The following is a 26,842-nucleotide window of genomic DNA, read 5'->3' as shown; positions in this document are numbered from 1 at the left end:
CCACGGAGAAACCCACGCAAACGTATATGGGACTCCCAAGACACTTAAACTTCCCATTGTTCTCTTAGAAAGAGCCGCAGTAATTGTGATAACTATGAGATGGGTGTGTGTTAGTGAGTGGTGTAGGAAATTAAAAAAATTGGCCAGTTGTACTGCAGGTTCTGTGGGATTCTATATTTGTCATATAATGAAGAGAAGCAACTGTGATTGGAAAATTTTTTTTTCTTTCTTTTGATCATTGGGAATTAATATATAAGGTGAATGTGTTTTTATTATTTGTGGATTGACATTCGACTTATCCCCTTTTTTTTATTATTATATCTTATCTTATAAAGGGTATTATCAATAATAACCAAAATCGCATTTAATTATACTGGAAAAATGGCTAAGGAAACACCATCTAAGATTGCAGCCAGTGCGCTGTCTGATTTGGAGTTGAAGGACTCCCAATCGAACTTGAACAAGCAATTGGAGACTCTAAGGGAAGAGAACAAGGAACAGATTGAGGCATTGAAGGCTAAGTTGTCAGTTGCTGCTATTGAGCACAAGGAATACCTGAAATCACACAAGGTCCGTCGTCACAAGTTGAAGGAGCTAGAGAAGGACGAGCCACTTTTGAACGATGACCCAGAGAGATTGACTTTGTTCCCAATCAAGTACCATGAGATCTGGCAAGCATACAAGCGTGCCGAGGCCTCTTTCTGGACCGCTGAGGAGATTGATCTTTCTAAGGATTTACACGACTGGAATAACAGATTGAACGAGAACGAGAGGTTTTTCATTTCTAGAGTGCTGGCCTTCTTCGCTGCCTCCGATGGTATCGTTAACGAAAACTTGGTTGAAAACTTCTCCACTGAGGCTGTTGTCCCAGAGGCCAAGGCTTTCTACGGTTTCCAGATTATGATTGAAAATATCCACTCCGAGACTTACTCTCTGCTGATTGAAACTTATATCAAGGATCCAAAGGAGAGTGAGTTCTTGTTTAACGCTATTCACACCGTCCCAGAAATCGGTGAAAAGGCCGATTGGGCTCTAAGATGGATTGCCAACTCCGAAGCTTTGTTTGCTGAAAGATTGGTTGCCTTCGCTGCCATTGAAGGTGTCTTCTTCTCCGGTTCATTCGCTTCCATCTTCTGGTTGAAGAAGAGAGGTTTGATGCCTGGTTTGACATTCTCTAACGAGTTGATTTGCAGAGATGAAGGTCTACATACTGATTTCGCTTGCCTGCTATTCGCTCACTTGAACAACAAGCCAGACCCAGAGGTCGTTGAGAGAATCATCACTGAAGCTGTCGAAATTGAACAACGTTACTTCCTAGATGCTCTTCCAGTTGCCCTTTTGGGTATGAACGCTGATTTGATGAACCAATACGTCGAATTTGTCGCTGACAGACTTTTGGTTGCTTTTGGTAACAAGAAGGTCTACAACGTCGAGAATCCATTTGACTTCATGGAAAACATTTCCCTAGCCGGTAAGACTAACTTCTTCGAGAAGAGAGTTTCTGACTACCAAAAGGCCGGTGTTATGTCTAAGGCTCAAAACACTGAAGGTGGTGGTGCTTTCTCTCTAGAAGAAGATTTCTAAGCGATAAACAGATATATTTGAAAAAATATAACGAGTGAATATTTTTTTATTCATCATATCTATTTGTCTCTCTCTACCAACCCCACCCAAAGAGAAAGGACACAAAGGGATTTAATTACAAAGATTGCATTTCACCTTTTCATTTCAAGAATTTGACCCTCACGGCTTACTCATAAGAGAGAGAGACAAGTTACATTCCAACAGTTTTTTTTTCAAAGAAACTTTTTTTTTTCCTACCCTCTATATACCGACTCAAAAGGTACTAAAAAACAAAAAAGTTTTCATTTCATATATATAGACGACTCACTACTTTACTTTTTACTTTATTATTATCTTTTTATATATTTTAAATATACTTTTATAACGAATTTGGTCTTCATGTTTAAATTAACCATTTTCCAAATATGCTTTTCTTTTTTATGTGTTAATGAAAATTGAAAAAAAAAAAAAATTTAATATTCAATGATGCGATGCGATGAGCTACTGCATTTTGATATTTATAAATCGCAGTTATTGAATTTTTGTACAGTTTTAAGATAACTTAGAGTAAGTGATCATACTTAAACCTATTGTGTAGCAATTCAGGTTAGTGTTATATTTTAAACATTGATGTCCACTTTTATTAGAGGGCCTGTTTGTGGGACGGACAACTGCCCGTCCAGGTTATGGAGGATTATTGATGGTAGAAGAACATGTCGGTTTGGCCATGTTATGGATGGTGATATTGAGTTCAACAACGATGATGATGATATGGGTGGCGGTGCTATGTCCTCACAAGTCGTTACGAGAAGATTAAATTTAACCACCAATGCTGTTGGTGGATTCCAAGCAAGTATGGGCCCATCCCAAATGAGTCAGCTCGATAAAATACGACAACAGAAAGAGAGCAAAAAGAGACTTTTTGGGCCAGAGGCCAATACCTTGTTTGTGCGAACTATACAGTTTATTCTCAGGAGGCAAACAAAAATATTGATCAATGAAATGCATTTCCCAAGTGAATTTGAATCATTAGTAAAGTTGATCTGGACGAGGTTTCTGCATACCCTAGATTATGAAAGTCAAGAGGAAGTTAATATTGCTGATGATGAGATTTTAGATAGATCGACTCAGAATAATGCTACACAGAATAATCCAGGTAATGGTGTACGCAAGCTAGGTATACACATGGTTGCTACAGTATCGATATTGTATCTGGCCTCTTTCTTTCTAGGTTTACCTGTATTTACAAATGATTATATCAGGTGGATATGTAACCAAGAAATACCATATTTTCATTGTTCGAGGATTATTCCATCTAAATTTGCCTCAAAATTACCAAACTATTACTTCACTATATTAGACGGTGGTAGACCCCCATCTAAAGGACTGTTAAATGCAAAGATTGCTGCTATTGCTACACAGGTCAAGTTTTCGGAGATATACAGTGGCCCTTTATTTGTGGATGGATTTCTATTAAAAACAACCTTACTTCTAACTTTGCCCCCTGTTATGTATTTCAAAACCTCCTTGATAATTAGTAATATTGATGCCCAGAAGAAAGAATTCCATCTAAAAGAAGATATGTCTATCATGTTGAATAAACGGCACTTTCATTTAGTTCCTGAATATAGATTATTGGGATATATGATAATAACAGTAAGGAACGAGCTGCTCAGTAACTCAGAAGAATATTCAGAAAACTACATGAAAGCACTAATTGAACAACCATATCGCGACATTGAACGTAGTAAAGAGACTAAAGAGCAAAATATAGTTGATGTCTCATTTGGAAGGACAGGAATAGAGAATATAATTGATTGGAACAAGAAAGATACTTCAGATTTTCTTAATTTCATTGAACAAAAATTGCTAGGAGGCAATTCAGAATCATCAGATACTAAACGCTTAGCAGAATTAAGCATTGATCAACGTATTGCCAAAAGACAACTTTACAAATTATTTCCTATGAATGAGAAACAGAGCACAAATCCAGATGAATTTCAGACATATGCTAACGAATTACAAGAAAAGTACCTTAAGCAATCCCTTGTAAGTGCAAGTTACTCTGAAAGCAATAATCATGACAGGAAAAAGCTAGTCAGCTTATTTGAAGAGAAGATGCTAACCATATTATCCGAAGAATTTGCTATCAAAAAGTCCCAATTATCATATGTGGTAAGAAAAGTAGAACAACATCTAAAAAAATTTGTAAAGTAAATGGTATGTTCAGATGTCTTCCGCTGGCCGGGTCCTAAACCTCTTATACAATAAACTGTTACTGAAATATACAACTAATGTTCACTTTTTATAGAAATGAGTATATATACAAATTTTATAATGCAATATATGTTATGCAGTGATGCTACCAAATTATGAAATCCTATTGACTTCCTGCCCAACTAGCAAATCCACCACTAGCAAAGGCTTGAAAAGTACTGCTTAAACTTGAGGTGCCTAATATCCCTACTTTCCCTTCACTAGATTCACAGGCTTTATTCAATTCATCAACTGATTGGACAATCTTAGAGACACTAGTTTCTATCACCATTCCTCCTTGTATTATCTCCTCTAACACACTTTCCAGAGTTTGCCAATTGAATATTAAATCTAATTCGTTCACTTCAGAGAAACATCTATCAAGGGCTTCAACAAATGTTTGTATTAGGTCAAGAATAGCCAGTTCTGATTCCTGATCGTCCACAATAAACGTGAAATACAAAGTAGCATAATTCTTGTATATTATTTGTATATCTTCACCGTCTTCGTTGAAAGAATTACCATCTTCTGAGATGTTACGTCCATCACTGTTTGTTAAGACTGCAGGCGGAGTAACCAAAAAGGAACTTTGATAATCGTTATTCCTTTGTGATATGAGTTCATGTACTTGTTTCAGCAGTATCCGTTGTTTTGATAACTCTACTGGGGTGTAAAACTTGATGAGTCTAGGTTGACATTTTTTGTTAAAGATTAAAACTGCATGGATCATTCTATATAAATTGCCTTATATTATTTCTCGATGTAGTGAGGTTGCCAAAACCAGTTTCGTAAAGAAGGGATACGAATTGAATTTTAACAAAAAAAAACAATGGATAAAGGATTTATGGTGTGATACTGTCATTAAGAAGAAATAAAAATTAATATAAGAATTGTTCATAAGAAAAGATCCTTCAAACAACAAGCAGACTTCAATTCGAAGCCTGCTAGGGATAGTAGTTTATTTAGATAGAATAATAAAAAAAATAAATGCGCAAGCCCGGAATCGAACCGGGGGCCCAACGATGGCAACGTTGGATTTTACCACTAAACCACTTGCGCTAATTAATTAGATAAAGGTTAATGATTTTTGTGCCTTTTTATTGTAACGTATCCTTTGAGACAATTCATTCTTCTATCTTGATAGTATGATAACTGCGTATTCTAATAATAAGGTCACCTTGTATTTGGAGCCGTTAATTGAATTATGAATATGGAAATACTTAGTTTAAGGCGATAGCATATACCGATACTATTTTGATGTTAAGGCGCACGTAAGAGACAATAAATAGTCATGTGATCTACTCATAAGTTCTACATCAATTTGAAGTGATTACTGAAATTAAAAAAGACATGCAATTATTGAAAAACTCAACAAGTAAAAAGACTCCGTGGCCAAGCTGGTTAAGGCGTGCGACTGTTAATCGCAAGATCGTGAGTTCAATCCTCACCGGGGTCGATTTAACTTTTTTCTCTCAAAAATGAGAACATGATATTAAGTAGTAATAATATTTTTTTATTATTAGTTTATTTTAAACTATTATATTACATTACAACATATAGATATTAGTTTCTATTGACACATAGAAATTATTAAAGAAAATAAAAATAGATAAAATATTCAATTTATTTATCTTTGTCGTCTCTTAATATACTCTTAATATACCTACAACAAAAAAACCATTTCCCACAAAGTCGTCATTGTTTTATCGTAATGAGCCAAAAAGTGTATGCAGTTGTATTGCCTTTATGAGTACTGGCGTAGTTTTTTTTTTTATTATATATGATGCGTTTATTTTTTTGTTTTTTGGTTTTGAAGTCTTACATAATAGTACAACAGGAGTTGGTCTTTTTGGCTTGTTTGTAGAACATTTTAGAACTAGCTGTTAGCGATTCGGACTTGTCAACCAGGTTATCTAGCTTCTCACCTCTCTGTAGTACGTTTTCAATTGTCTTGTGGAGAACAATCTTAGTCTCGTCAAGTTCCTGTTGAACCTTCATGATGGCATCAGCTTGGGCAGGGTCCTGGTACTTGCTAATATAAGTAGAAAGTTCAGACATCTTCAATGTGTCGTTAGTAGCCTGGATGTTCTTCCATTGGTCAGCTGGGTGTGCTACAAGGTATTCATCCAACACTTTGTTCAGTAAGGTATACGCTGGTCTCACAGGATAGTCCTTATCCGTGATCAACACACCACAAATACCTTCGCTACGCGCATAAACATGCCCTATATAGTTACCTTCTTCGATACTCTGTCTCTGACCAGCACCAGTTCTCGTCGCCACAGTCTCCGCAAAGAAAGTCATGAACTGACCAACACTGTTACGCTCAAAAAACCCAAACTGGGAGAGATCCTTCACCTCCGTCAACTCTAAAGCCTTCTCATCCGTGCCTTGCTGCTCAGGACTGCGGAAAACACCAATATAATATATCTTCATCGCTAAGTTATTACCTTTATTGTGCCAGATCCCAGTAAACTAGTGTTAGCAGCTCTATAATAAATATCCAATTAAAACATAAATTATATCAAAACCATGTTATTTATTGAAATTTCGTCATGGACACTTCATAAAGAGCCTTTAGCCGAAATTTTCATTAATTTAAAAAAAACAGCTTTAGGGAGAAAGGTAATATTTTAAAATAAAGTGGCAAAACCTGAAAACCTTTAAATAACACTACTGCTTCTTTATAATCGCGAGTAAGGGATACTAACAGCTTTTGCACTATTGGTTGGGAATTTTAAAGACAAGTGATAAAAACTTTTAAGAACAGGAAATACTTTTTTTTTTTTGTTTTAAGGGAATCAAAATAAGAAAAATATGATTAGAATCTCTAGGACTGTTGTGAGTACTGGTGCTAGGAGTGTAGCTGCTAGGAACCTAGGAAGAACTGCTTTTGTCAATGGAGCTCGTTATTACAGTGCTCGTCAGCAGCGGGAGGAGGAAGCTAAGAAACGTAAAACTGGGAAGATAATTGCTGGTGTCGCTATACTTGGTGCGGTTTATCTGGTGACACCACCCAACTTAAGGTCTAAATTCTTCACTAAAAAGGAAAAGAATATTGAGACCGAGGTAGAGTCAAAAGTAGCAGATTCTGACCCAGAGCCTGCTGTTATTGAAACCGAGCAGAAGGAAGAAGAAACACAACCTGATTCTCAAGAATCTAAACCCGAGGCAGATGGAGAGCAAAGTGAAGATAAGGCCGAGGAAGTGAAGTCTGATGAAGGCGATAATGTCCTTTCGAGCGATTATGAAGAAATCTCCTCGGATGAGCAAAACCAAAATCAGTCCGACGATGATATCCTCTCAAGTGATTTCGAGGAAGTGATGGACTCTGTTAGTGAGTCAGATAAGGAAAACTTACAATTATCTGATGAAAAGGGAGAAGGTAAGAAAGCTGAGTCAATGCCTCTAAATGATGAAAAGGATATGGGTGCTGTGGAAGAAGAGGTTAAGCAAGAGAGTGCCTACAACCCTGATACCGGTGAGATCAACTGGGATTGTCCATGTTTAGGTGGTATGGCCCATGGGCCTTGTGGTGAAGAATTCAAAGAAGCTTTTGCATGCTTCGTTTACTCAGAAGCTGAGCCTAAGGGTATTGACTGTGTGGAAAAATTCCAACACATGCAAGACTGTTTCAGAAAGTATCCAGAACATTACGCTGAACAACTGGCAGATCCTAACGAAGAAGAGAACTCTGAAAATATCGCAGCCCAGAAAAAAGATGCTAAGACTGAAGGTGAAAGTAAGGATAAAAAAGCTAAACCAGGTTCCGAGAATTCTGAAGTTTCATCTGAAACTCCGAGCGAAATGAAAGAATCAAAGACCAACCCCGATGCACAAGAATCAAAGGAGAATTAAGCCGCCTGATTACTTAAATGTCCCCAAATACTGCTTAGAAGTAGTGAACATTTTAAAGTATAAAAATCTTTCTTCAAAATTCAATCTCTAATGTTTTTTGTCTATTTTTTTTTGTCTATGTCATTCCCCTCCTCTATATTCAATGCTGATCTAACCTGTACATAACACCTAGTATGAAAATTTCCAAAATGCGATTTTTTAGATCCTTTTTCATAATATATGATATTCTTATACTTAAGCTATTTACAGAAATAATATAATTACAAAAAAATGTCATTGCTTGAAGAATAAGGCCAAGTCTATTAGAATATATTATATAAGTAATTGGCGCCTATTCATAGTTTTCTTCCTGGCTCTTAAATTTTGCTAATATTTCCTCAGCAGACATCATATGAACAGTTCTATCACTACTAGTTCTAACACTAAACTTTCTTGTTTCAACCTCTTTATCACCAACTATTATCAGATAAGAGTAGTTTTTAGTAATGGCATCCTTAATTCTATAACCAACAGGTTCAGATCTAGAATCAATATCGACACTGTAAGATACATGGTCCATTTTTACTGGGTTAAGTTCCTTTGTTTCGTTAACTTTACCTTTGAGCATAGAATGCAATTCTTTTGCTATATTTACTTGATCACTATTCTTTGTATTTAGTGGAATAATCATTGCTTGATTTGGATTCAACCAAAATGGCCATTTACCGCTATTAGATTCGACTAACATAGCCATAAACCGTTCAACAGAACCCAATACTGCTCTATGAATCATGATTGGTCTTTTATAACTATTATCCTTATCCTTGTATTTTAAATCAAATCTTTCTGGTAATTGAAAATCGAGTTGAATGGTTGCTACCTGATGTTGCTTACCGTTATGATCTTTCACCATAATATCTAATTTGGGTCCGTAAAAGGCCCCATCACCTTCATTTAGTTTCCATGGTTTTTTGGATTTCTGTAATATCGAACGTAAAACGTCTTCCGCATGATCCCATTTATCAATTTCACCAATGAAATGTTCTGGTCTAGTTGATAAATGAATCTCATAAGCCGAAGACGTATCAGATATATTCCCACTCAATGGGAATACTCTTGTATAACACATATCTACTAATTTCAGACATTTCATTATTTCATCTTCTACTTGATCAGGAGTACAAAATATATGCCCATCGTCTTGGTGAAACATCCTTACTCTTGTTAACCCTGACAATGAACCTGATGGCTCATTTCTGTGCAGTGGAGAAAAATCAGAATATCTTATTGGAAGTTCATTATATGAATGATCAAACTTGTTATAGATCACACAGTGCCCTGGACAGTTCATTGGCTTCAAACCATATTCCTCCTTTGCAACGTCTTCACCTTCGACTCTAAACATATCTTCTTTATAGTTTTCCCAATGCCCAGATTGTTCCCATAATGATTTTCTATATATCAATGGTGTTATTACTTCTTTGAAACCGAATACATGTTCCTGCTGTGCTTTCATAAAATTGACTAGCCTATTGTATATCTTAGTACCATTGGGCAGGAAGAACGCAGATCCGGGGGATATTTGATCAGTAATAAATAATTTCTGCCTGTTTGAGACCTCTTGGAGCAAGGTCAACCTTCCATTTTCGGGCTCATTCTTAGTGGCCTTGAACCTCTTAGCATTTGTTCCTCGTATTATAAACCGAAAGTTAGACCTGGATCCCTTAGTCAACAGCATAATTTAACTTTTAGAGATTGGCGTGGCACTTATAATTGTGTCTAATTTTACCTATAACACTATAATCAATTCCTTCCTAATGAAGTTATTGAATCTTCTATAGCTGAGTCTCATTATAGTCCACACCCCATCGTCCTAAAGGATTTGTTTTTTTTTGGTAAGCTTAATATTTTACTTTTAGTTTTAGAGTATTTAATGAGTTTACTGCTGTAAATTTGGGTGAATACCTTCAATTATATATTAAAAAATGAGCTACATAGTATATATAACTATTATCTATTTTGCCTCTTGCTTTTTCTGTATTTTACTGTCTAGTATAAGTGGCATCGATTTTCTGTAAGCTTGGGCCCAAATTAAACATCAACTTTCTTCTATAAGACGTTTTGTTGTTCAATTGAATTGGGTTACCTTCTAGATAGATAGTTTCAAACTCTGGCAAATCACGGAGTTCATCACCCAGGGACTCGAAAGATTGATCAATCTTATTAAAAGACAGCCACAAGTCTGTCAATTTCTTTAGGTGTTTTAGGTTTTCTACCTTGGTCAACTTGTTAGAAGTTATATCAAGTGTATTCAACTTTAAGTTCTTGTCTAGTCCTTCAATTTTTTCGATAAAGTTATGAGACAAATACAGTTCTTCTAAATTTTCTAGCTGTTCCAAATTTTCAATCTTTTTAAGTCTATTCGATTGGATTGACAAGATCTTCAGATTTTTCAACCAATGTAGATTCATGAGTCTTGGAATGTGATTCTTACCTAACCAGATTTCTTCCAAGCTATCCAATCCCTTTAGAGACTCTTCACCAATTTCATGAATCCTATTACCACCTAGCTCTAGGTTCTTCAGTTTTTTAAGCGTTGAAAGATTCTCCATAGTGCTAATCTTATTCTGGACAAAGTACAAGTTCTCAAGGTTCTCCAATTTCTCAATGTTCTTTATATGTTTGATCTTGTTGAAGGAAAGGTCAAGGTTCTTCAAATTCTTAAAGTTATTTATGTATTTGGAGATATGCTTGATCTTGTTATCGTAGAAATCTAAATCCTCTATTGTATCCACAGGAAGCACCTCAACTTCACTGATACTCTCAATCATATTCTGCCTGACACAGAGATTCTTCAGTTTCTTAAAACGTACTAGGTTTAACTCTTCCAACGAGGTGATCCTCAAGTGTACTAAATCAATAGTCTCAGCATCATCTTCAAAGTCCTGTGTCAACTCAGAGTCAGCACTAATAAACTCATCAGGCCTGGTATCAGGAACAATCTGCATCCTAGCCTGTTGGTCGCCACCATCCTCTTTAATCTCAGCAATTTTGGCCTCAAAAGGAGCCTCTTCCTCCCTAGAACTTGTTCTACTCAATTCACTCTCAGAAGTACTCATCCTATATTAGCTAATTGTGTGCTTTACCTCTTACTTCTATCCTATCCTAACACTTAAATCCCAAATATATCCTAAAATAATGTCAATACAATATCTACCCTTTAATATAAAGTGATTTCCCATTTCATAGGGGTTTGGCCCTTTTCTAAATAAAGGCGAGTCTCTGCCAAAAAAATTAATTATGATGAATTTATTAGCACATCGCATAGCAAGTGGATAATATACAATGTCTATAATTGCGTTCTTATACAGTTATATACGCCATGGAGAATCTCCTTTCTGCAATAAAAAAGTTTTTGAAAAGTGGTATATTATATTATATCTACATGGAAAGGTGTTTTGTCTTTTTAAAAAACAAATAGACTTAAGACTATATGAGGCAAAAATAAAAAAAAAAGGAAGGGGAGTGAGAGCCACACCAAACACGTATGCTATTTTTATTTTTATTTTGTAATTATTTAGTTAGCGTCTGGGTTAGTTAGGATGTAGTCGACAGTTTCCTGAACACTCTTCAATTCGTCAGCAACCTTATCTGGGAATTCTACGTCGAATTCCTCCTCGATAGCAACCAACAGTTCAACGGTGTCTAGAGAGTCTAGACCTAGATCCTTGTGGAAGGTAGTCTGTTCAGTAATAGAGCTTGCTTTCGTCTTGTCAAAGGCCTTGATCACATCGATGACTCTTTTCTGTATTTGGTCCTTAGTCAAACTGCTGGAAGAGTAGAATCTGAAAGCAGAAGAAGGCACCAACATAGAAGATCTCATATTTCTGGAGACCATCATTAGAGGTCTTTGAGCTCTCATAGAACTTACCACTGATCTGAACATTTTTCCTAGTTGCTTTCTTTCTTTTAAACCTTGTTATTATCCTATTTAGTCAATAACAGAATCACAAATAAACTAAACAAAAAACAGCAAAAAAAAAAGCAGACTATTTAACTAAAAAAATTGATCATCTCCAAAAAGATTTAAATCAAACAAACACCTTTAAACTTCCAGCCCCATACTTCAACCTTGACGTTATATCCAGTTTCTCCCTTCACATTCACTTTTCCCACCCGAAGAAGAGAACGCTTACTAATTCGGCCACACCTCTCCTTCGCCATTTTTTTCGCCCTAATATACATAATATATTAATTACGAGAAGTCACATGTATTATTTAAAATATCAATAATAATATATAATTAATATTTATAATTTAATTAAGTATAATTTAATTAGTTTTTTATTTTATTTTTTTTTTTATAATACATTAAATAATACAATAAGAAATATGAATAGGGATTAAAAATTAAATTCGAGAGAGTCTGAATATTATAATTAAAAGGAAGATAAGAAAAGCATCAAGATAACTGGTATTGGTTCCACCACAGACCAATATAGAAAGTTATAAGAGCTAACGAACTTGTAAAGAAAAAAATAATTAGAAGTAAGCTGTTATCATGGAAAAAAAAAGTTATAAGGCAGCTTAGAGAAGAAAGGTCAATTAGGATATTCTTCCACGAAGAAATAAAAACTAGTAAAACTTTACCATAAAAAACATGAAGATACCTCTTCTGGTAAGAAGAAACAGTTCAAAAATTTGCAGTGCTAAACACAATTATTCATTATGTTTAGGCATAGTTCTATCTTCACTATCAACTAAACATCTGTGTTGCATGTATTGGATTGCAATGGTTTCGTTCCCAAAATGTTTCTTCAATTTTTTGAAGAATAAACCACAAGCATTACATAAGGTAGCTTTACCTTGTGGTCCGTTACGCCATTCTGGGGTATCTTCTTGACCACAATGTAAACAATGGCCATAGATATTTCTATTTTTACCGGATTTAGAAACCTTACCTGGCTTAACTTTACGTTTTCTAACCGTGGTTTTAGTCGAACCATTGTCTTGGGAATTATCAGCGTTACATGTGCTCTTGCTCTCCCCAGTAGCAGGTCTCTCACTGACAGTTAGGCACTGAGGTGTTTGAATGACTTGAACAAACTCCTTATTTATAAGCTTTGGAATTGTCACCGGCAATAAGGAAGGAGGATGATTATCGAATTTAACCTTAGTAACCATATTTTTAAACACATGCTTTTTGGTCTTGGCTTGATAACCGTTTATTTTAGAAAATTTCAACTCTTCTAAGCTATTTGGAATCAGTTCTTGCTTAGACTGAGAAGCTAATGCCATAGCTACTGTAGTTAATGAATGCAATTTACTATCACCTTTACCTGACTGGTCCTTCAATTGAGAAGACTTTGCAGGTGTCAAGTTCAAAGCGAATTTGTAATCTGACACCAATTTTGGTGTCTCAACCTTACAGTCAGAAGCTTGTTGTGGTGTCGTAATAACGTCCGGCTTATATGGTGTACAACCATTGTAAGTTACCGCCGTGGTAGCTGGGGTTGTAATTCTGGTTAGTGGAGATGTGTTCTTCATTGGAGTGGTGTAGGTTGTAGGTTGTGGTGAAGAATTAAATGTAATAGGATCTGGGTTCTGTGGTGGTGGAGGTAGTTGGTAGTAGTTGGTGGTAGGAGGCACAATGTTGTGGTAATGAATACCGTATGATGGTATATTAATTGGTGGAGGCGGATACATCATTGGGATACTTCTATTTGTATCAATGAATGACCTATCAAAAGTACGAACAGATTGGAAATAAGCTGTTGGGCTTGAATCCAATATTTCGTAGCTTCTAGGGACTAGTGGACGTGGGCGAATCCCATTGACCCCACCATCATTGTTGAATAAAGATTGAATAGGTGGAAGGACGATACGTTGTGGAAATTGATAAGGATCTGAAATCATATTTTCTAGCAGGACAAATATGAAAAAATGATTATTTGGTTATGAGTTGTCTGATTATTTAGTTTCATTTATTAAAAAAAATAATACATATAATAGAATAATATATATAAACTACATGTGCATATTAAAAACAAACGAACAATAGAAATTTTGAAACTAAATAGGAAATTTAATGGAGTTTTTATACCATTTGTTTTTGGGATTGTAAAGCAATTTAGATTTGCTTAAAGTGTCACTATTTCTCAGAACAAATTCAGGAAAAGGGACATGACTTTATCCACAATAACTCCCTCTATTTGCTTCAATAGAGAGCATGTTTAAGAGAGAGAAGAATTTGTGTCAGTTTTTTTAAAAAAAAGAGAAAAACCACAGCAACAGATGAGATGAAAATACTATACCATTGATCACATATTATAGAAATAGTCTGATTATTCTTATCAACCCCTAAATAAATCTTCAATCTTCAACTGTAATGGCATGCTATAATGGAAAATAGGGATTACATAGATGATTTCTTTACAGATTCCTTTGCTCAAGTTTGGTATTTTCATCGAGTTTAACTAAAAATACTAAGAAACTACCGTAAAAGCAGTACCTGAACTAAACAACAGTTTCATTTCAACTTGACTATTTCATGAGAAAAAAAAACTCTATAATTTTCCAGATTAGGCGCTAAGAAAATCACTAAAACCGAACCACAGCACCTTCCCCCCTTTTAAAGTATTTTAACAACTCTTTCATCTCACTTACAATTACCCAAAACTGATACTATATAATATTCTTGCCAAATACTTTATTATTAGGTTCAAACCTTTATACAGGAGCTTCTAAATACTTTGTTCAATTGGAAATATTTTAATTTATTTTAATTATTCCTTACAGTATAAATTAAGGTTTTTTTATTCTGTTTTTGGGATTTTTTTTTTTGTGTCCCGCAAGCAATACAATTCCTAGTAAGGTCTTATTATTAAAAATAATCCTAGTGCAATGAAAAGAACTGTTTGTCTTTCTTTATTGTGTTTTCATTGATGATGTCATATTATTTTTCTACAATAAATTTAATACCGGCTTTACTTTTTACTCAGAAAAACTCCGAACTGAAAAAAAAAAAAATTAATTGCGAAGAGGGAAGACAGACACGGCTGTAGAGAACAATATTAAGTGAAAGTTTCATAATTTTAGCAATGGCCCTTAATTTCCTTTCTTAGGCTGGTTTTTATACCAAAACGTAAATCATTTATAAAACATAATTATTTACACACACATAGTTACTAAGTTCTCCCCCTATTCTTTAAATTAAGGTATTTTTTATATACAGTTTTTGTGCTTTTTTTACATTATGGTTGCTATGAAACACAAAATGGCAGAACTACATAGCGATGTTCATAACTTTGGAGGGTTTGTAGGCTATTTGAAGGACTGGATTATCAGTAACCTTGACCATATACCAGCTGAAAACCACAGTATAATAGAGTTGGAACTAAAGTTTGGACGAGTTAAGAGAAATGACAGGGATGTACTTGACAAATCTAAGTACACCATTCTTCCCAGTAATTATCGCCTGATACCGTCCATTGATAAAAAGACGTACGATAAAATAGTAAAACAGTTTTATGATGGAAAAGCAGGGTTTCAAGTACGTGATATTTCCAAGAAAACAACTCTACCACCTCCTCTGAATAAAGGACGTATCAGAGTGGACCTAAACACAAATACACTGCTGGAGTCTATCAGCAAAGAAAGAATCTCAAATGTCCTGATAAAATTCCCCTACAGTAATTATGAATGCAAACTATCTCTTAGTATTGAACATGTAATACCTATAATGGCGTACCCCGCATTCTCTAATTCGAAGACATTTATTCGAGAGAAAAAGGGCTATCAATTTACGGTACCACGGAGTAGGCATCGTATAGATGTTTCTACTGTATCAACCAAAACAGACAGCAAGAAAACTCATGGCGCTATCAACTACGAACTTGAGCTTGAAATGTCTACTAAGAGACTTTTAGAGTACTACAGAAAAGAAAATTATGATGCAATTGAAAAAGAAATGTCGAAGTTTGTACAGGACAGTCTTCGAATAAAAAATTTACTAAAGGATAAGCCAAGAAGAAAATAAGAATAACTGTTCTATGCAAAGAATATATCATAGTTATATATTAGTATAAAGATCACTATAGATAAAAAATATGATAACGTGCAGCATTAAAGTATTTGGATAAATTTCAATAAACTTGAATTTCAACATGGTGTATTCTTTTGAGCTGGATCACTAGTAGGACATATTGTTGCAGGCGTATCATGGTTCTCTTCATTCCCAGAAGCATCATTATTGTTCATGAATGAGGTAAATAAATCATTCGTAATTTCTGAATTTGGACTTGCGTCATGATAGGAGAACATCATTGAAGGCGAAGAAGGTATAGTTCTTCTTTTCTTAGACATTCTTTTGTGATCTTCTTCTTCTTCTTCTTCATCCTCATCATCTTCTTCTTCAATGGAAGAGATGCTTTTTTTCAATGGTGCTATCCTAGAGATGGTGCTTTGTTCAACTGGTGTAGAATTGTTAGCCATAATTGATGTCGAATCCTCGTTCATATTTTCATCATCTTCATCGTCGTTATCATCAACTTCAATATTTAGCACCACTGAGGTACTGTTCTTTGTTTTAGTCTTAGATTTATCATCGAGCATGTCCAACAAGGGCATGGAAAGGTTATCAATTGGTGAAGTTTTATCGATATCTGTATTCACATAAACCTCATTGTTGAACTTGCTTTTAACTTCGTGAGTAAAGCCAGAAGGATTGAAGTCATTTTGGGCTTGTAGCTCGTCATCCTCTTCGTTTTCAATAGTAACCGTGTTACAGGTATTAATATCTTGTGGAGTAGAATTCAAACCTTTGCTGCTAGGTTGGTTATTTGTACTATTTTGATAGTCGAATGGATTAAATGAGTTTAGCCAATTCATATCGCCTTTTAAATTTATTCCTTCAAAATTAATCATATCTAGATCGTTATTGATATCGCCAGTATTTGTACATGTTGGGGGAATGTTCTCTTTATTTTCATTGTAGTTTCTAGCATCATTGTATATCTCTGATTGAGGTGTGTTATCAGAAAGCAGGCTGTCATACATCAAATTATTTTCCTGATTAACACTTAACATCGGCTTCTTGAAATCATTGCTCTTCGTTCTATTCTTTTTATTCTTTTTAGTTTTAAGTTGTGTCTCGGTGTCCTGTTCCTTTTTTGATGAGTTGCCCTTCTTTGTTTGTTTGACATTGCTTGATTTCTTCTTTCCTAGCATAAATTCGAACCTCTTACTAACAGACTCATCAACTGTGGGTTTTGCCTCCTGTTGCTCGACAGGCGTTTGGAAAGTTGGGTTAACTGGACCACCGTCGGTTTGTCTATCAGCCATGTAAATTTTATGGGCGATTGAATTTTTCAGGTACATATTATTCCCATTTCCAGGCTTTAGATTCCATATCGGTAGAGATTGTGTTCTCTTGGCCTTTGGAGCAGGCATAGGATTTGTTTGTCTCCTATTAGAACTCATGTTATTGTTATTTGTCCCTGTAGCAGCCGGAGCACCCATCATTTTCATTTTTGGTTTTGATTTTACTGACGATTGTCTATTCTGATTCGCGTGAATAGGGTGTTGATAAGTCTTAGCCTGGGGTTTAAAGTTTCCTTGTTGAATTGATCTTTGAGACGATTCATTGTACGATTTGCGTGTAACAGGTGTTCTCATCATTCTAGTGAATCGCAGTTTCACCTCTAAAGTCTCAGGTGTGTTCGATGTAGTTGATTTCTTCTTCATGTTACTATATGATCTTCTCAGGAGAGCTGATAGATTAGAGCACACTCGACCAGTTACAATAAACTCTTCCTCCTCGGCATCCTCACTATCTTGTTCTTCCTCCAATACAGGTGCCGTTATTTGTTCTTTTTTGGCATCAAGCTTCTTCCTCAATTGTGAAAGTAATCCTAGACTTACTAAGGGCTCCTCATACTCGCAAATATCTCTATAGTACAGGTTATAGTCCTGATCACTATCAGTGTCTAGAGTACTTAGCACCTCTGGAGAATTCTGGTATATCTCTTCCAAAACACTGGAGATATGTACCGCACCAACCTTCATCATTCTAGTCCCCGAACTATTAGATTCCTCGGCTACTTCACCAGAACCATCACTCTCAGGTATATTCACAACTTTAACCAAATGTGGTGTCCTAGACCGCGCCAAATAACTCCCCGTGGCACCGCTATCCAGCGTATACAAGATCTTCAATGTCATATACGTATCTGACATCGTTAGCTATATCTATCGTCAAAGTTTGTCTCTTCCTCTAGATTTTCTTAACACTTCTTTAAATTTATGTTAGTTTTATATCATGTAAAAGTAAGTGTTTATAAACAAGAACTGAATAATATTTATTAATAGTCCTAAAAAAAAATATAATATTTTTAATAGTGGTTATAGCAGTAGTCCCTACCAAAAAATATTAACGCGTTTGTTGTCATTTTCTAATACCCTTTAACTTATACAGCTGAACTTCCCCCTACCTTGTTTTCTGAGTATAGACCTATCTTCAGTTCTAAAATTTTTCGCGTCACCAGAACTATTTTTTTTTTGGCTTACCTTTACCACAATCAAGGACCGTTTAACCCAAAAGGGATAAGAAATATTAAGCTTTCTTTCTGCAAGAAACACCCTACCTACGACTTTATTATTCCTTGTCAACTTCCAATTTGCAAGTTTTAAATATGAAAATAACACAGGCTACAACTACTTAGTATATTTCCACACACACACACACACACACACACACACACACACACACACACACACACACACACGTGATCAAAACCTTTCCTAGGAAAATCACGAGTTATTTCGTTAGTTACGACTTCAATCTTGATGGATCACATGTATTATACGTACACAGGTATCTGAAAAAATTTTCTGTTTTTTTCTCGTTTCTTTTTTTTTTCTGAAATTTTTCATTTCAAATTTTTTTTTTTTTCAGTGGCATGTTTTGCGATGAGCTTGTGGAAGATGATTGATTATCCACAGAGGTGCAGTCAGCAACGGCCTCAAGTTGTTTATTATAAAGTAGTTATTTATAATAATAGTATATTTATCATATATAGGTAATAAGACTCAAAGCAGACTCTATTAATAGCAAGGTATAATAGAGACATAGAAGAAAAAAATATGCCTCCAAAAAAGTTTGCTAAGAGTTTGGATGATTTCCTGGGTGAACAGCCCCAGGATCCCTCGATGGTTCCGTCTCCTTTTGGTGGTTACTTCAATGCTCCACCTCAACAAAAGAAGAGTAATTACCACCAACAGAGACAATACAACCCAAATGTCCAGAAATGGAACCAAAACAGTAATTACAACAAGAATACCAAGCCTAGCAACAGTTACCAGCCCCAGGTTCAGTCAGGGTTTGATGCCAATGGTATTCCTGTCTCTGCTTACAAGTACCAACAGTCGGCAAGTACACCAAATCATAGCAACGGTCCTACTCCCTCTTCCTCTACTGTCTCTTTGACTTCGCTGACAAATAAGTTGAATGACTTGGAAGTTAGCCCTATCTCCAACTCTATCTCTAAGTTGATGGAGGCCAGTAATATCACTGAGTGTAAAGCTGAAGTTAAAGCAATCACTGATGAGTTCTCTAAGACAAGTGCTCAGAATATTAAGGAATGGAACATTACTGATATCCTAGCCAAGCTGGCCAAGGCTAAGGGTAGTCCATTAATCAGGGAAACCTCCATGCTCCTAGTTACATCTTTAGCCAACCTGTTTTCTGGCAAGACCCCGCAGGAAGCCTACTTGCTGCCTCTTTTTGAATACTCATTCGACCTATTAGCTGATAAGGATACCACTGTTAAGCGTGCAGCTCAACATTCTATTGACGCACTAGTGAATGCTCAGCCTGTGGATGCGTTGCCTTCCACTGTGTTGCCTGTTGTCTTGAAATACTTGGCCTCAGGTGCTAAATGGCAATCTAAAATGGGCGCTCTAGCTGTTGTGGACAGAATTAGGGAAGACTCTCCAAATGACTTATTGGAACTGACATTCAAATCCACTGTACCAGTATTGACGGATGTTGCCACCGATTTCAAGCCAGAACTAGCTAAGCAAGGTCACAAGACTCTTCTTGATTACGTTTCCATCCTAGATAACCTTGATTTGGCTCCTCGTTACGAACTGATTGTCAACACTTTACAAGATCCAAATCAAGTTCCACAATCTGTTAAGGCTCTTTCTAGTGTTACATTTGTTGCTGAAGTTACTGAACCAGCCCTTGCTCTTTTGGTCCCAATTCTAAACAGATCCTTGAACCTTTCATCCTCCTCCCAAGAGCAATTGAGACAAACCGTCATTGTCATTGAGAATTTAACTAGATTGGTTAACAACTTTATCGAAATTGAAAGCTACATCCCTCTATTGTTGCCTGGTGTACAAAAGGTGGTAGATACTGCTTCACTTCCAGAGGTCCGTGAATTGGCCGAGAAGGCCTTAAAGGTTCTTAAGGGTGATGATAGCACCTCAAGCCACAACAAGGACAGTTTCCAGGGTAGAATTACAGAAGAGGAAGGTAGTGCAGTTGTTAAGACCGCTATTGAGAAGGCCACCATAACTGACGACCAAAAGGCTTCTTTTATTAAGGATTCTGAAGTGATTAATTATCTAGGTTCAATTTTGACTATGGATGCCAATGTTAATGACTGGAAAAGACTGGAAGAGTTATTTAATACAGTACTGGGTGAAGAGAACACCGAAGTTGTTAGCTCTGAGATTATCGACAAATTGAGGGCTCTTTTCCATCAAGAAAAGGTAAAGCATGATGAGGATGAAGGTATCGAAATTGTCAATACCGATTTCTCTCTAGCTTATGGTTCCAGAATGTTGCTGAACAAGACCAACTTAAGATTGATCAAAGGTCATCGTTATGGTTTGTGTGGTAGAAATGGTGCCGGTAAGTCTACACTAATGAGATCTATTGCAAATGGTCAGCTAGACGGTTTCCCTGATAAGGATACCTTAAAGACTTGTTTTGTTGAACATAAGTTACAAGGTGAAGAAGGTGATCTTGATTTGGTATCTTTTATTGCATTGGATGATCAACTGCAATCGACTTCGAGAGATGAGATTGCAGCTGCATTGGAATCTGTTGGATTTGATGAATCCCGTAGAATTCAAACCGTTGGATCGTTATCTGGTGGTTGGAAGATGAAGCTTGAATTGGCAAGAGCAATGTTACAGAAGGCTGATATCCTATTATTGGACGAACCTACTAATCATTTGGATGTTAGTAACGTTAAATGGTTACAAGACTACCTTCTTGAACACACCAATATTACTTCATTGATCGTTTCGCATGACTCCGGTTTCTTAGACGCAGTCTGTACAGATATTATTCACTATGAGAACAAGAAGTTGGCATACTATAAGGGTAACTTGGCTCAATTTGTTGAACAAAAACCAGAAGCTAAGGCTTATTACACACTCTCAGATACTAATGCTCAAATGCGTTTCCCTCCACCTGGTATTTTAACCGGTGTCAAATCTAACACCAGAGCTGTTGCAAAGATGACTGATGTGACTTATTCCTATCCAGGTGCGGACAAACCAAGTTTAAGCCATGTTTCATGTGCTCTATCTCTATCTTCTCGTGTTGCTATCTTAGGTCCAAATGGTGCTGGTAAATCTACACTAATCAAGTTACTAACAGGTGAACTTGTCCCACAAGAGGGTAAGGTTGAAAAACATCCAAACTTACGTATTGGTTACATTGCCCAACACGCTCTTCAACATGTTAATGAGCACAAAGAGAAAACTGCAAACCAATATCTGCAATGGCGTTACCAATTCGGTGACGATCGTGAAGTCCTATTGAAGGAATCTAGAAAGATCTCTGAAGAAGAAAAGGAAATGATGGCCAAGGAGATTGATATTGATGATGGAAGAGGTGCTCGTCAAATAGAAGCTATCGTAGGTAGACAAAAATTGAAGAAATCCTTCCAATATGAAGTTAAATGGAAGTGGTGGAAGCCAAAGTACAACTCATGGGTTCCTCGTGATGTATTGATTGGCCATGGTTTTGAGAAGTTGGTCCAAAAATTTGATGACCACGAAGCTTCGAGAGAAGGTTTGGGATACCGTGAGTTAACACCAGCTGTTATTACAAAACACTTTGAAGATGTTGGTCTAGACTCTGAAATTGCAAACCACACACCATTGGGATCTTTATCTGGTGGTCAATTGGTCAAGGTTGTTATTGCAGGTGCCATGTGGAATAATCCACATTTACTGGTCCTTGATGAACCTACTAACTATCTAGATAGAGATTCTCTTGGTGCTTTGGCCGTTGCTATAAGAGACTGGAGCGGTGGTGTTGTTATGATTTCTCACAACAATGAATTTGTTGGTGCTCTATGTCCTGAACAATGGATCGTTGAAAATGGTACAATGGTACAAAAGGGTGTTAAGGATGTTGATCAATCTAGATTTGAAGATGGTGGTAATGACAACGCTGTCGGTTTGAAGCCAAGCAGTTCCGTTACTGATGATGACTCTCCTGCCAACATTAAGGTCAAGCAAAGAAAGAAGAGATTGACCAGAAATGAGAAGAAGGCCCAAGCTGAACGTCGTCGTCTACGTTATATCGAATGGTTGTCCTCTCCTAAGGGTACACCAAAGCCAGTTGATACTGACGATGAAGAAGACGATGAATAAACATAAAGTTATCTTTTTTTCTGCAACTTAAAAATGCAAACAAGCTGTAATTGATAGAACTTGTCCATTTTGCTAATTTTCTTTTTTAATAAAAACACATTTTTTTGGAATAATTTGACACATATAATTTGGGTTTCATTAGTTAATATCTACTCTTTTTTCTCACTTTCAATTCTGTAGTTTTAATAATTGAATAATTAATATAAAATATACACATTAATACACTTATCAAATATCATTGAAGCCTATTATTTCATTACTGGAATATTATACCTAAATAGTTTTCAAAACTTACACTTTAGAATTAATAGTTATCATTTTTCTGCAGAAACTTAAATTATAAGTTACGATTACAGTCTATTTCCGTTTGAGTATTCAGATTCCTCTTCTTCTGTAATTTCCTCACCTTCCAATTCACCAATAGCCCTATCTCGGATACTCCTCAAATAGTTATCATCATCTAGGACACCAAGGATACTAATTGTATTGAAGCCCATTCCAAAATGGGGATATGAACCTATTTTAATATCATCGGAATGGGCATCAGCCTCCGATTGATACGTCCTCAAATGACGCGATATTTCTGATTCAGATAATTTAGTCTTAACAAAATAACGTACATACTCTCTTTTATCAGCATCTAGGTCATATATTAATTTAAGAGTTGGTAGAAAAGAGGTCAACATCCTTTCAAAAAGTTGAGGAATACCCGGTAAAATATAAACTTTATTTTTAATAGCGCAGATAGGAACCCATAAGTCATCCGCAACATAATACTTTTTAACCTCATTACCTGTAGGTAACGTAGCCATTCTATAATAATCCTTCAATGACTCTGAGTCAAGCCTTTTCTCTGGATTTGATCTTTCTTGCATTCTCTTCTTAGTTTCCTCGTCCAACTTACATGGCAGATCAAAACTTTTAGCTATCGATGCATACGTAATATCATCATGGGTTGGCCCAATCCCCCCGGTGGTCACAATAAAGTCATATCGACTTGATAGTTCTTTAACTGCGCGTACAATTTGGTCTTCGTCATCCCCTACTGTCATTATGCTCTTCAATGCTATGCCTTCATGGTAACAGAACTTGGCGAAAAAAGTAGAGTTTAGATCAACAACCTTACCATTAAGGATCTCATCACCTATAATCAAACATGCAGCATTTACTTTCCCCATTTCAGAACTATACCTTCTTAACAGTGGTTTTACTACAGTAAACTTTGTAATAGACTTAAACATTCGAATATAATATATAAAAAAAAGAATCAAACAAGAATTTTTCAAATACGTTGCAGTACATCAAAGGAAATAAAATAGGGAAATATATGTTAAACATATTGCTGAAAAATGGACTTGACCATTTTCCCTCGAGTATTAAGTAAAAGGCTACCACTGTACCACACCCTCAAAAAAGAGAGCCCTTACTAGCTTTACATAACCCGGAATATCGAATGGGATGTTTCGTCCACTCAACTAAAACTAAACATAAAATAAAAGGACTTACAACACAATTTCATTCCATTTATTATAACAAAGTCCACTCTCCACTAAGGACAAAATCTCTAAGTCTGGATATTTCTACATGTTCTTACATTTTTTGCCAAGGAGAGGGACTATTGTCAAATGAAAAGAATTAGCACGATGAATCTTGCGATAATACATAACCTAGATAAAATTAGTTTATTTCCAATAATACTTCCTGGCTTCAACTCTTAACCAATATCTAACTATCTTTCGAAAACCCTATTAATTACTTCTTATTTATGCAACTTTGTATATAACCCATATATATGACATCATATAACACGATAATAGATTATGAAAACATAAAAAATTTTAAGCTCATCGATCCCAGACATTGGCGATGGGCACAGCGTTATAACAGTAAGGAGATTCTTCATACCTTACCTTATATTACAAAGTATTAAGACAGGCGGCCAAAACACAACTTTTAAAATATGTCTATGAGTACCTTTGACGCAGAGAACGCCCAGAATTCTGAGGATATCGAGAAGCAGTTTGCTGTTGTTGCTGTTGAACAAGCGGAGACATACTGGAAATTGCTAACACATGTTCCTGGTTCCAAGCTACGTCTAACTAAGATTGATGATGAAATTTACGAGCTCTTCATGGAGAGATTTCCTGAGTTTAGAGATGTTGAAAAGCTGAAGAAATTCGATGAAGAGGAATTGAAGAACAAAGTTGCTAAGGAGAGATGGAGACAATTTGCTCAATACTTCGAAAAGAAGGTCGAGGATTATAACTTTGGTACCCTATTGAGAACAGACTCTAATGCTGAGTATGGTCAGTTTACTACCATTTTTGTCGTCAGAATTCAATTTTATGCATTTGAAATTGCTAGAAACAGACATGGTTTGAACGACTGGGCTGTAGGGAAATAGGTTATACCAGACAGTAACAGAAACCTCTGAATATATTTACTGCTTGTAATATGGGTGTCGAGATACTACTTCCTGCTCAAATAAAAATAAAAATAAAAATAAAAATAAAAAATATAAAATAGGGTAAAAGAATGAAAACCGTATAGAAAAGGTCCAGGTATTTCTCATCATTCCAAGAGCCAATGAATACTTTTACTATATCGTTGGATGTTCATAAGAAGAGTAGTGGGATGAAAATACCCAGATCATTTACTAAGCCATTCTTCCCCTTTATCTGTAAGAACTTTGTTATGTTATCCAATGATTCTTAAAGGTAGGCAGTCACCTTAGTATTAATTGCATTTGTATAATTTCTCTAATGATAAACTTTAGTCTATAAAAATCTCTAATAATTTATAACTCTATTAAAGTATTGTCTGAATAATAAATATAAATATATGATAGCATTCTCGAGTTAACCTGCAACGGAGAGTAGAGGTACAGGTGTTTATATGTTCTGGTTATTTAGATCTCTATACTTCTTTTTCTGGATCGTCAGGAGTTTCTGTACCATCTCTTTCTTCAATGTACTCAACATCAATCTTAATCAAAGAAGGCAGTTCTTCTAGGAATACTTTACGTAGGTGTGCTGTAATCAATTCAAATTCTCCAATATCTAAAATATTATCCCACCTTTGTTTTGGCACTGTTAATATCAAATGTGCCCTCAGATTTGGTCCAGATGAAAGAATACGCAATTCCTGAATCGTGTATGGCTTCTTTGAATTATTATTAGTAACTAGTTTTGAAAGCGTTTCATTTATGATGGACTCAACCTCTTCATAACGTGGATCCTCTTTAGATAATGCCTCATCAACCAATTCTTTTACTGACATCGACATACCATGAATACCCGCCTTCATAATCATGATTGCAACGATTAAGCCACCTACTGTATCTAATGACTGGATATTGAACATATGCCCGGCAGTGATTGTTACAAATGCAACTAACGAAGTAAGAGAGTCAACACGATGATGCCATGCGTTCGCCATTAGAACATTGGAGTTAGTTGCAATAGCAACTTTTTTTGTTGCTCTGAATACCCATTCTTTAGCAACTATAGATGCCGCTGCGATCCAGGCAGCATTAATATCTGTAACTTCTTTTGTTATTTCCTCAACAGAATGATGATGATGGTGGCTATTAGCTAGACCGATTTGATGAAGCGCTTCGATGATGGTATGAGGTACCATTGGTCCTACTAATGCACAAACCGATGTCCAACCAATTGAAAGACCAGCCATAGCTAAAATAGTTGATACAGCAAGCGACCCAACAGTTTCAACTTTACCGTAACCGTATGGAAACTTTTCCGACGGCTTATTTGAAGCCAAATCAACAGAAAATAATGTCAAAAAATCCGCCACCATATCACTGAGCGCGTGAATTGCATCAGCAAACAGTGCCTGCGAATGAAATACTATTCCACCTGCAAATTTGCCAACTGCAATTGCGACATTTATACCAAGCCCTATCCAAGTAATCCGTACCCCAGCATTTTTCCTTATCTCTTCTGTGCTAAGAACTAGTAATGGATTGCCACCTGTATGCGAATGTGTATGTCCATGACCATGGTGATGAAGATGTGAATGCACATGAGTCTTAGGTTTAGCATCAACCTCTTTAGCTTTAGTTACAGGGCTTCCAAGATAAGTAGCTTTCGGCGAATGTGTGTGCGAATGCCTTAGAATCGATCTTATGCTAAATGAATCGTTGGTTTCGGTTTCGGATTCCCTCATATGGACGTGTCTATGCGAAGAATCCATCTCATCATGCTCAATATGACTATGTTCATGACCATGTTCATGACCATGACCATGTACGTGATTATGATCGTGTGTATGCCCACTGGTTTTAGTATTTAGCGTATTCGACTTTTGAGAAGTAGGTTTATCCACCAGCGAGGCCATACCTCTGTGCTTATAAAAATGAATTTGAATTCTCGAATCAAGAAGTCGCCTGTTAAATTGTGAAGCACTTCCAAATATATGGGCATTGCCTAATTTCGATATCTTCAACATTCTATCAAGTCTTTTATTTTTTATGGTTTTGTATATTTTT

General features: G+C 36.0%; 15 protein-coding genes across 15 annotated transcripts; 6 read left to right on the top strand and 9 right to left on the bottom strand.

Moving 5' to 3' along the window:
- Positions 1-381: 381 nt before the first annotated feature.
- Positions 382-1,584, top strand: RNR2 (ribonucleotide-diphosphate reductase subunit RNR2; the record flags this gene model as incomplete). The annotated part of the gene is made up of 1 exon (XM_071052702.1): positions 382-1,584. One exon carries the CDS (start codon positions 382-384, stop codon positions 1,582-1,584), a length of 1,203 nt encoding a protein of 400 aa, XP_070906549.1.
- A 609-nt stretch (positions 1,585-2,193) lies between these two features.
- On the top strand, positions 2,194-3,780 carry RRN7 (Rrn7p; the record flags this gene model as incomplete). Its single annotated transcript, XM_071052701.1, has 1 exon — positions 2,194-3,780. The coding sequence occupies one exon, from the start codon at positions 2,194-2,196 to the stop codon at positions 3,778-3,780; it is 1,587 nt and encodes a 528-aa protein (XP_070906548.1).
- Positions 3,781-3,943: 163 nt separating this feature from the next.
- On the bottom strand, positions 3,944-4,549 carry APS3 (Aps3p; the record flags this gene model as incomplete). The annotated part of the gene is made up of 1 exon (XM_071052700.1): positions 3,944-4,549. One exon carries the CDS (start codon positions 4,547-4,549, stop codon positions 3,944-3,946), a length of 606 nt encoding a protein of 201 aa, XP_070906547.1.
- A 1,088-nt stretch (positions 4,550-5,637) lies between these two features.
- Positions 5,638-6,255, bottom strand: YKT6 (palmitoyltransferase YKT6; the record flags this gene model as incomplete). Its single annotated transcript, XM_071052699.1, has 1 exon — positions 5,638-6,255. One exon carries the CDS (start codon positions 6,253-6,255, stop codon positions 5,638-5,640), a length of 618 nt encoding a protein of 205 aa, XP_070906546.1.
- Positions 6,256-6,636: 381 nt separating this feature from the next.
- MIA40 (Mia40p) lies at positions 6,637-7,677 on the top strand (the record flags this gene model as incomplete). Its single annotated transcript, XM_071052698.1, has 1 exon — positions 6,637-7,677. The coding sequence occupies one exon, from the start codon at positions 6,637-6,639 to the stop codon at positions 7,675-7,677; it is 1,041 nt and encodes a 346-aa protein (XP_070906545.1).
- Positions 7,678-8,008: 331 nt separating this feature from the next.
- On the bottom strand, positions 8,009-9,394 carry MST1 (threonine--tRNA ligase MST1; the record flags this gene model as incomplete). The annotated part of the gene is made up of 1 exon (XM_071052697.1): positions 8,009-9,394. The coding sequence occupies one exon, from the start codon at positions 9,392-9,394 to the stop codon at positions 8,009-8,011; it is 1,386 nt and encodes a 461-aa protein (XP_070906544.1).
- A 304-nt stretch (positions 9,395-9,698) lies between these two features.
- On the bottom strand, positions 9,699-10,775 carry SDS22 (type 1 protein phosphatase-activating protein SDS22; the record flags this gene model as incomplete). Its single annotated transcript, XM_071052696.1, has 1 exon — positions 9,699-10,775. The coding sequence occupies one exon, from the start codon at positions 10,773-10,775 to the stop codon at positions 9,699-9,701; it is 1,077 nt and encodes a 358-aa protein (XP_070906543.1).
- A 458-nt stretch (positions 10,776-11,233) lies between these two features.
- ACP1 (acyl carrier protein) lies at positions 11,234-11,602 on the bottom strand (the record flags this gene model as incomplete). The annotated part of the gene is made up of 1 exon (XM_071052695.1): positions 11,234-11,602. One exon carries the CDS (start codon positions 11,600-11,602, stop codon positions 11,234-11,236), a length of 369 nt encoding a protein of 122 aa, XP_070906542.1.
- Positions 11,603-12,375: 773 nt separating this feature from the next.
- RNJ42_02529 (GATA-type transcription factor) lies at positions 12,376-13,572 on the bottom strand (the record flags this gene model as incomplete). The annotated part of the gene is made up of 1 exon (XM_071052694.1): positions 12,376-13,572. The coding sequence occupies one exon, from the start codon at positions 13,570-13,572 to the stop codon at positions 12,376-12,378; it is 1,197 nt and encodes a 398-aa protein (XP_070906541.1).
- A 1,339-nt stretch (positions 13,573-14,911) lies between these two features.
- Positions 14,912-15,694, top strand: RNJ42_02528 (uncharacterized protein; the record flags this gene model as incomplete). Its single annotated transcript, XM_071052693.1, has 1 exon — positions 14,912-15,694. One exon carries the CDS (start codon positions 14,912-14,914, stop codon positions 15,692-15,694), a length of 783 nt encoding a protein of 260 aa, XP_070906540.1.
- A 122-nt stretch (positions 15,695-15,816) lies between these two features.
- On the bottom strand, positions 15,817-17,892 carry SPT21 (Spt21p; the record flags this gene model as incomplete). The annotated part of the gene is made up of 1 exon (XM_071052692.1): positions 15,817-17,892. One exon carries the CDS (start codon positions 17,890-17,892, stop codon positions 15,817-15,819), a length of 2,076 nt encoding a protein of 691 aa, XP_070906539.1.
- Positions 17,893-18,798: 906 nt separating this feature from the next.
- On the top strand, positions 18,799-22,335 carry NEW1 (New1p; the record flags this gene model as incomplete). Its single annotated transcript, XM_071052691.1, has 1 exon — positions 18,799-22,335. One exon carries the CDS (start codon positions 18,799-18,801, stop codon positions 22,333-22,335), a length of 3,537 nt encoding a protein of 1,178 aa, XP_070906538.1.
- Positions 22,336-22,685: 350 nt separating this feature from the next.
- On the bottom strand, positions 22,686-23,576 carry FPY1 (flavin adenine dinucleotide pyrophosphatase; the record flags this gene model as incomplete). The annotated part of the gene is made up of 1 exon (XM_071052690.1): positions 22,686-23,576. The coding sequence occupies one exon, from the start codon at positions 23,574-23,576 to the stop codon at positions 22,686-22,688; it is 891 nt and encodes a 296-aa protein (XP_070906537.1).
- A 719-nt stretch (positions 23,577-24,295) lies between these two features.
- Positions 24,296-24,739, top strand: CHP1 (ribosome-associated Tef1p biogenesis chaperone CHP1; the record flags this gene model as incomplete). The annotated part of the gene is made up of 1 exon (XM_071052689.1): positions 24,296-24,739. One exon carries the CDS (start codon positions 24,296-24,298, stop codon positions 24,737-24,739), a length of 444 nt encoding a protein of 147 aa, XP_070906536.1.
- Positions 24,740-25,251: 512 nt separating this feature from the next.
- On the bottom strand, positions 25,252-26,802 carry MMT1 (Mmt1p; the record flags this gene model as incomplete). The annotated part of the gene is made up of 1 exon (XM_071052688.1): positions 25,252-26,802. The coding sequence occupies one exon, from the start codon at positions 26,800-26,802 to the stop codon at positions 25,252-25,254; it is 1,551 nt and encodes a 516-aa protein (XP_070906535.1).
- Positions 26,803-26,842: the final 40 nt, after the last annotated feature.

The sequence above is a fragment of the Nakaseomyces bracarensis genome (assembly GCF_045282275.1).
Source record: "Nakaseomyces bracarensis strain CBM3 chromosome Unknown Scaff9_0, whole genome shotgun sequence".
NCBI classification, from domain to species: Eukaryota; Fungi; Ascomycota; class Saccharomycetes; order Saccharomycetales; family Saccharomycetaceae; genus Nakaseomyces; species Nakaseomyces bracarensis.
This window is presented reverse-complemented; position numbering and strand designations above follow the sequence as displayed.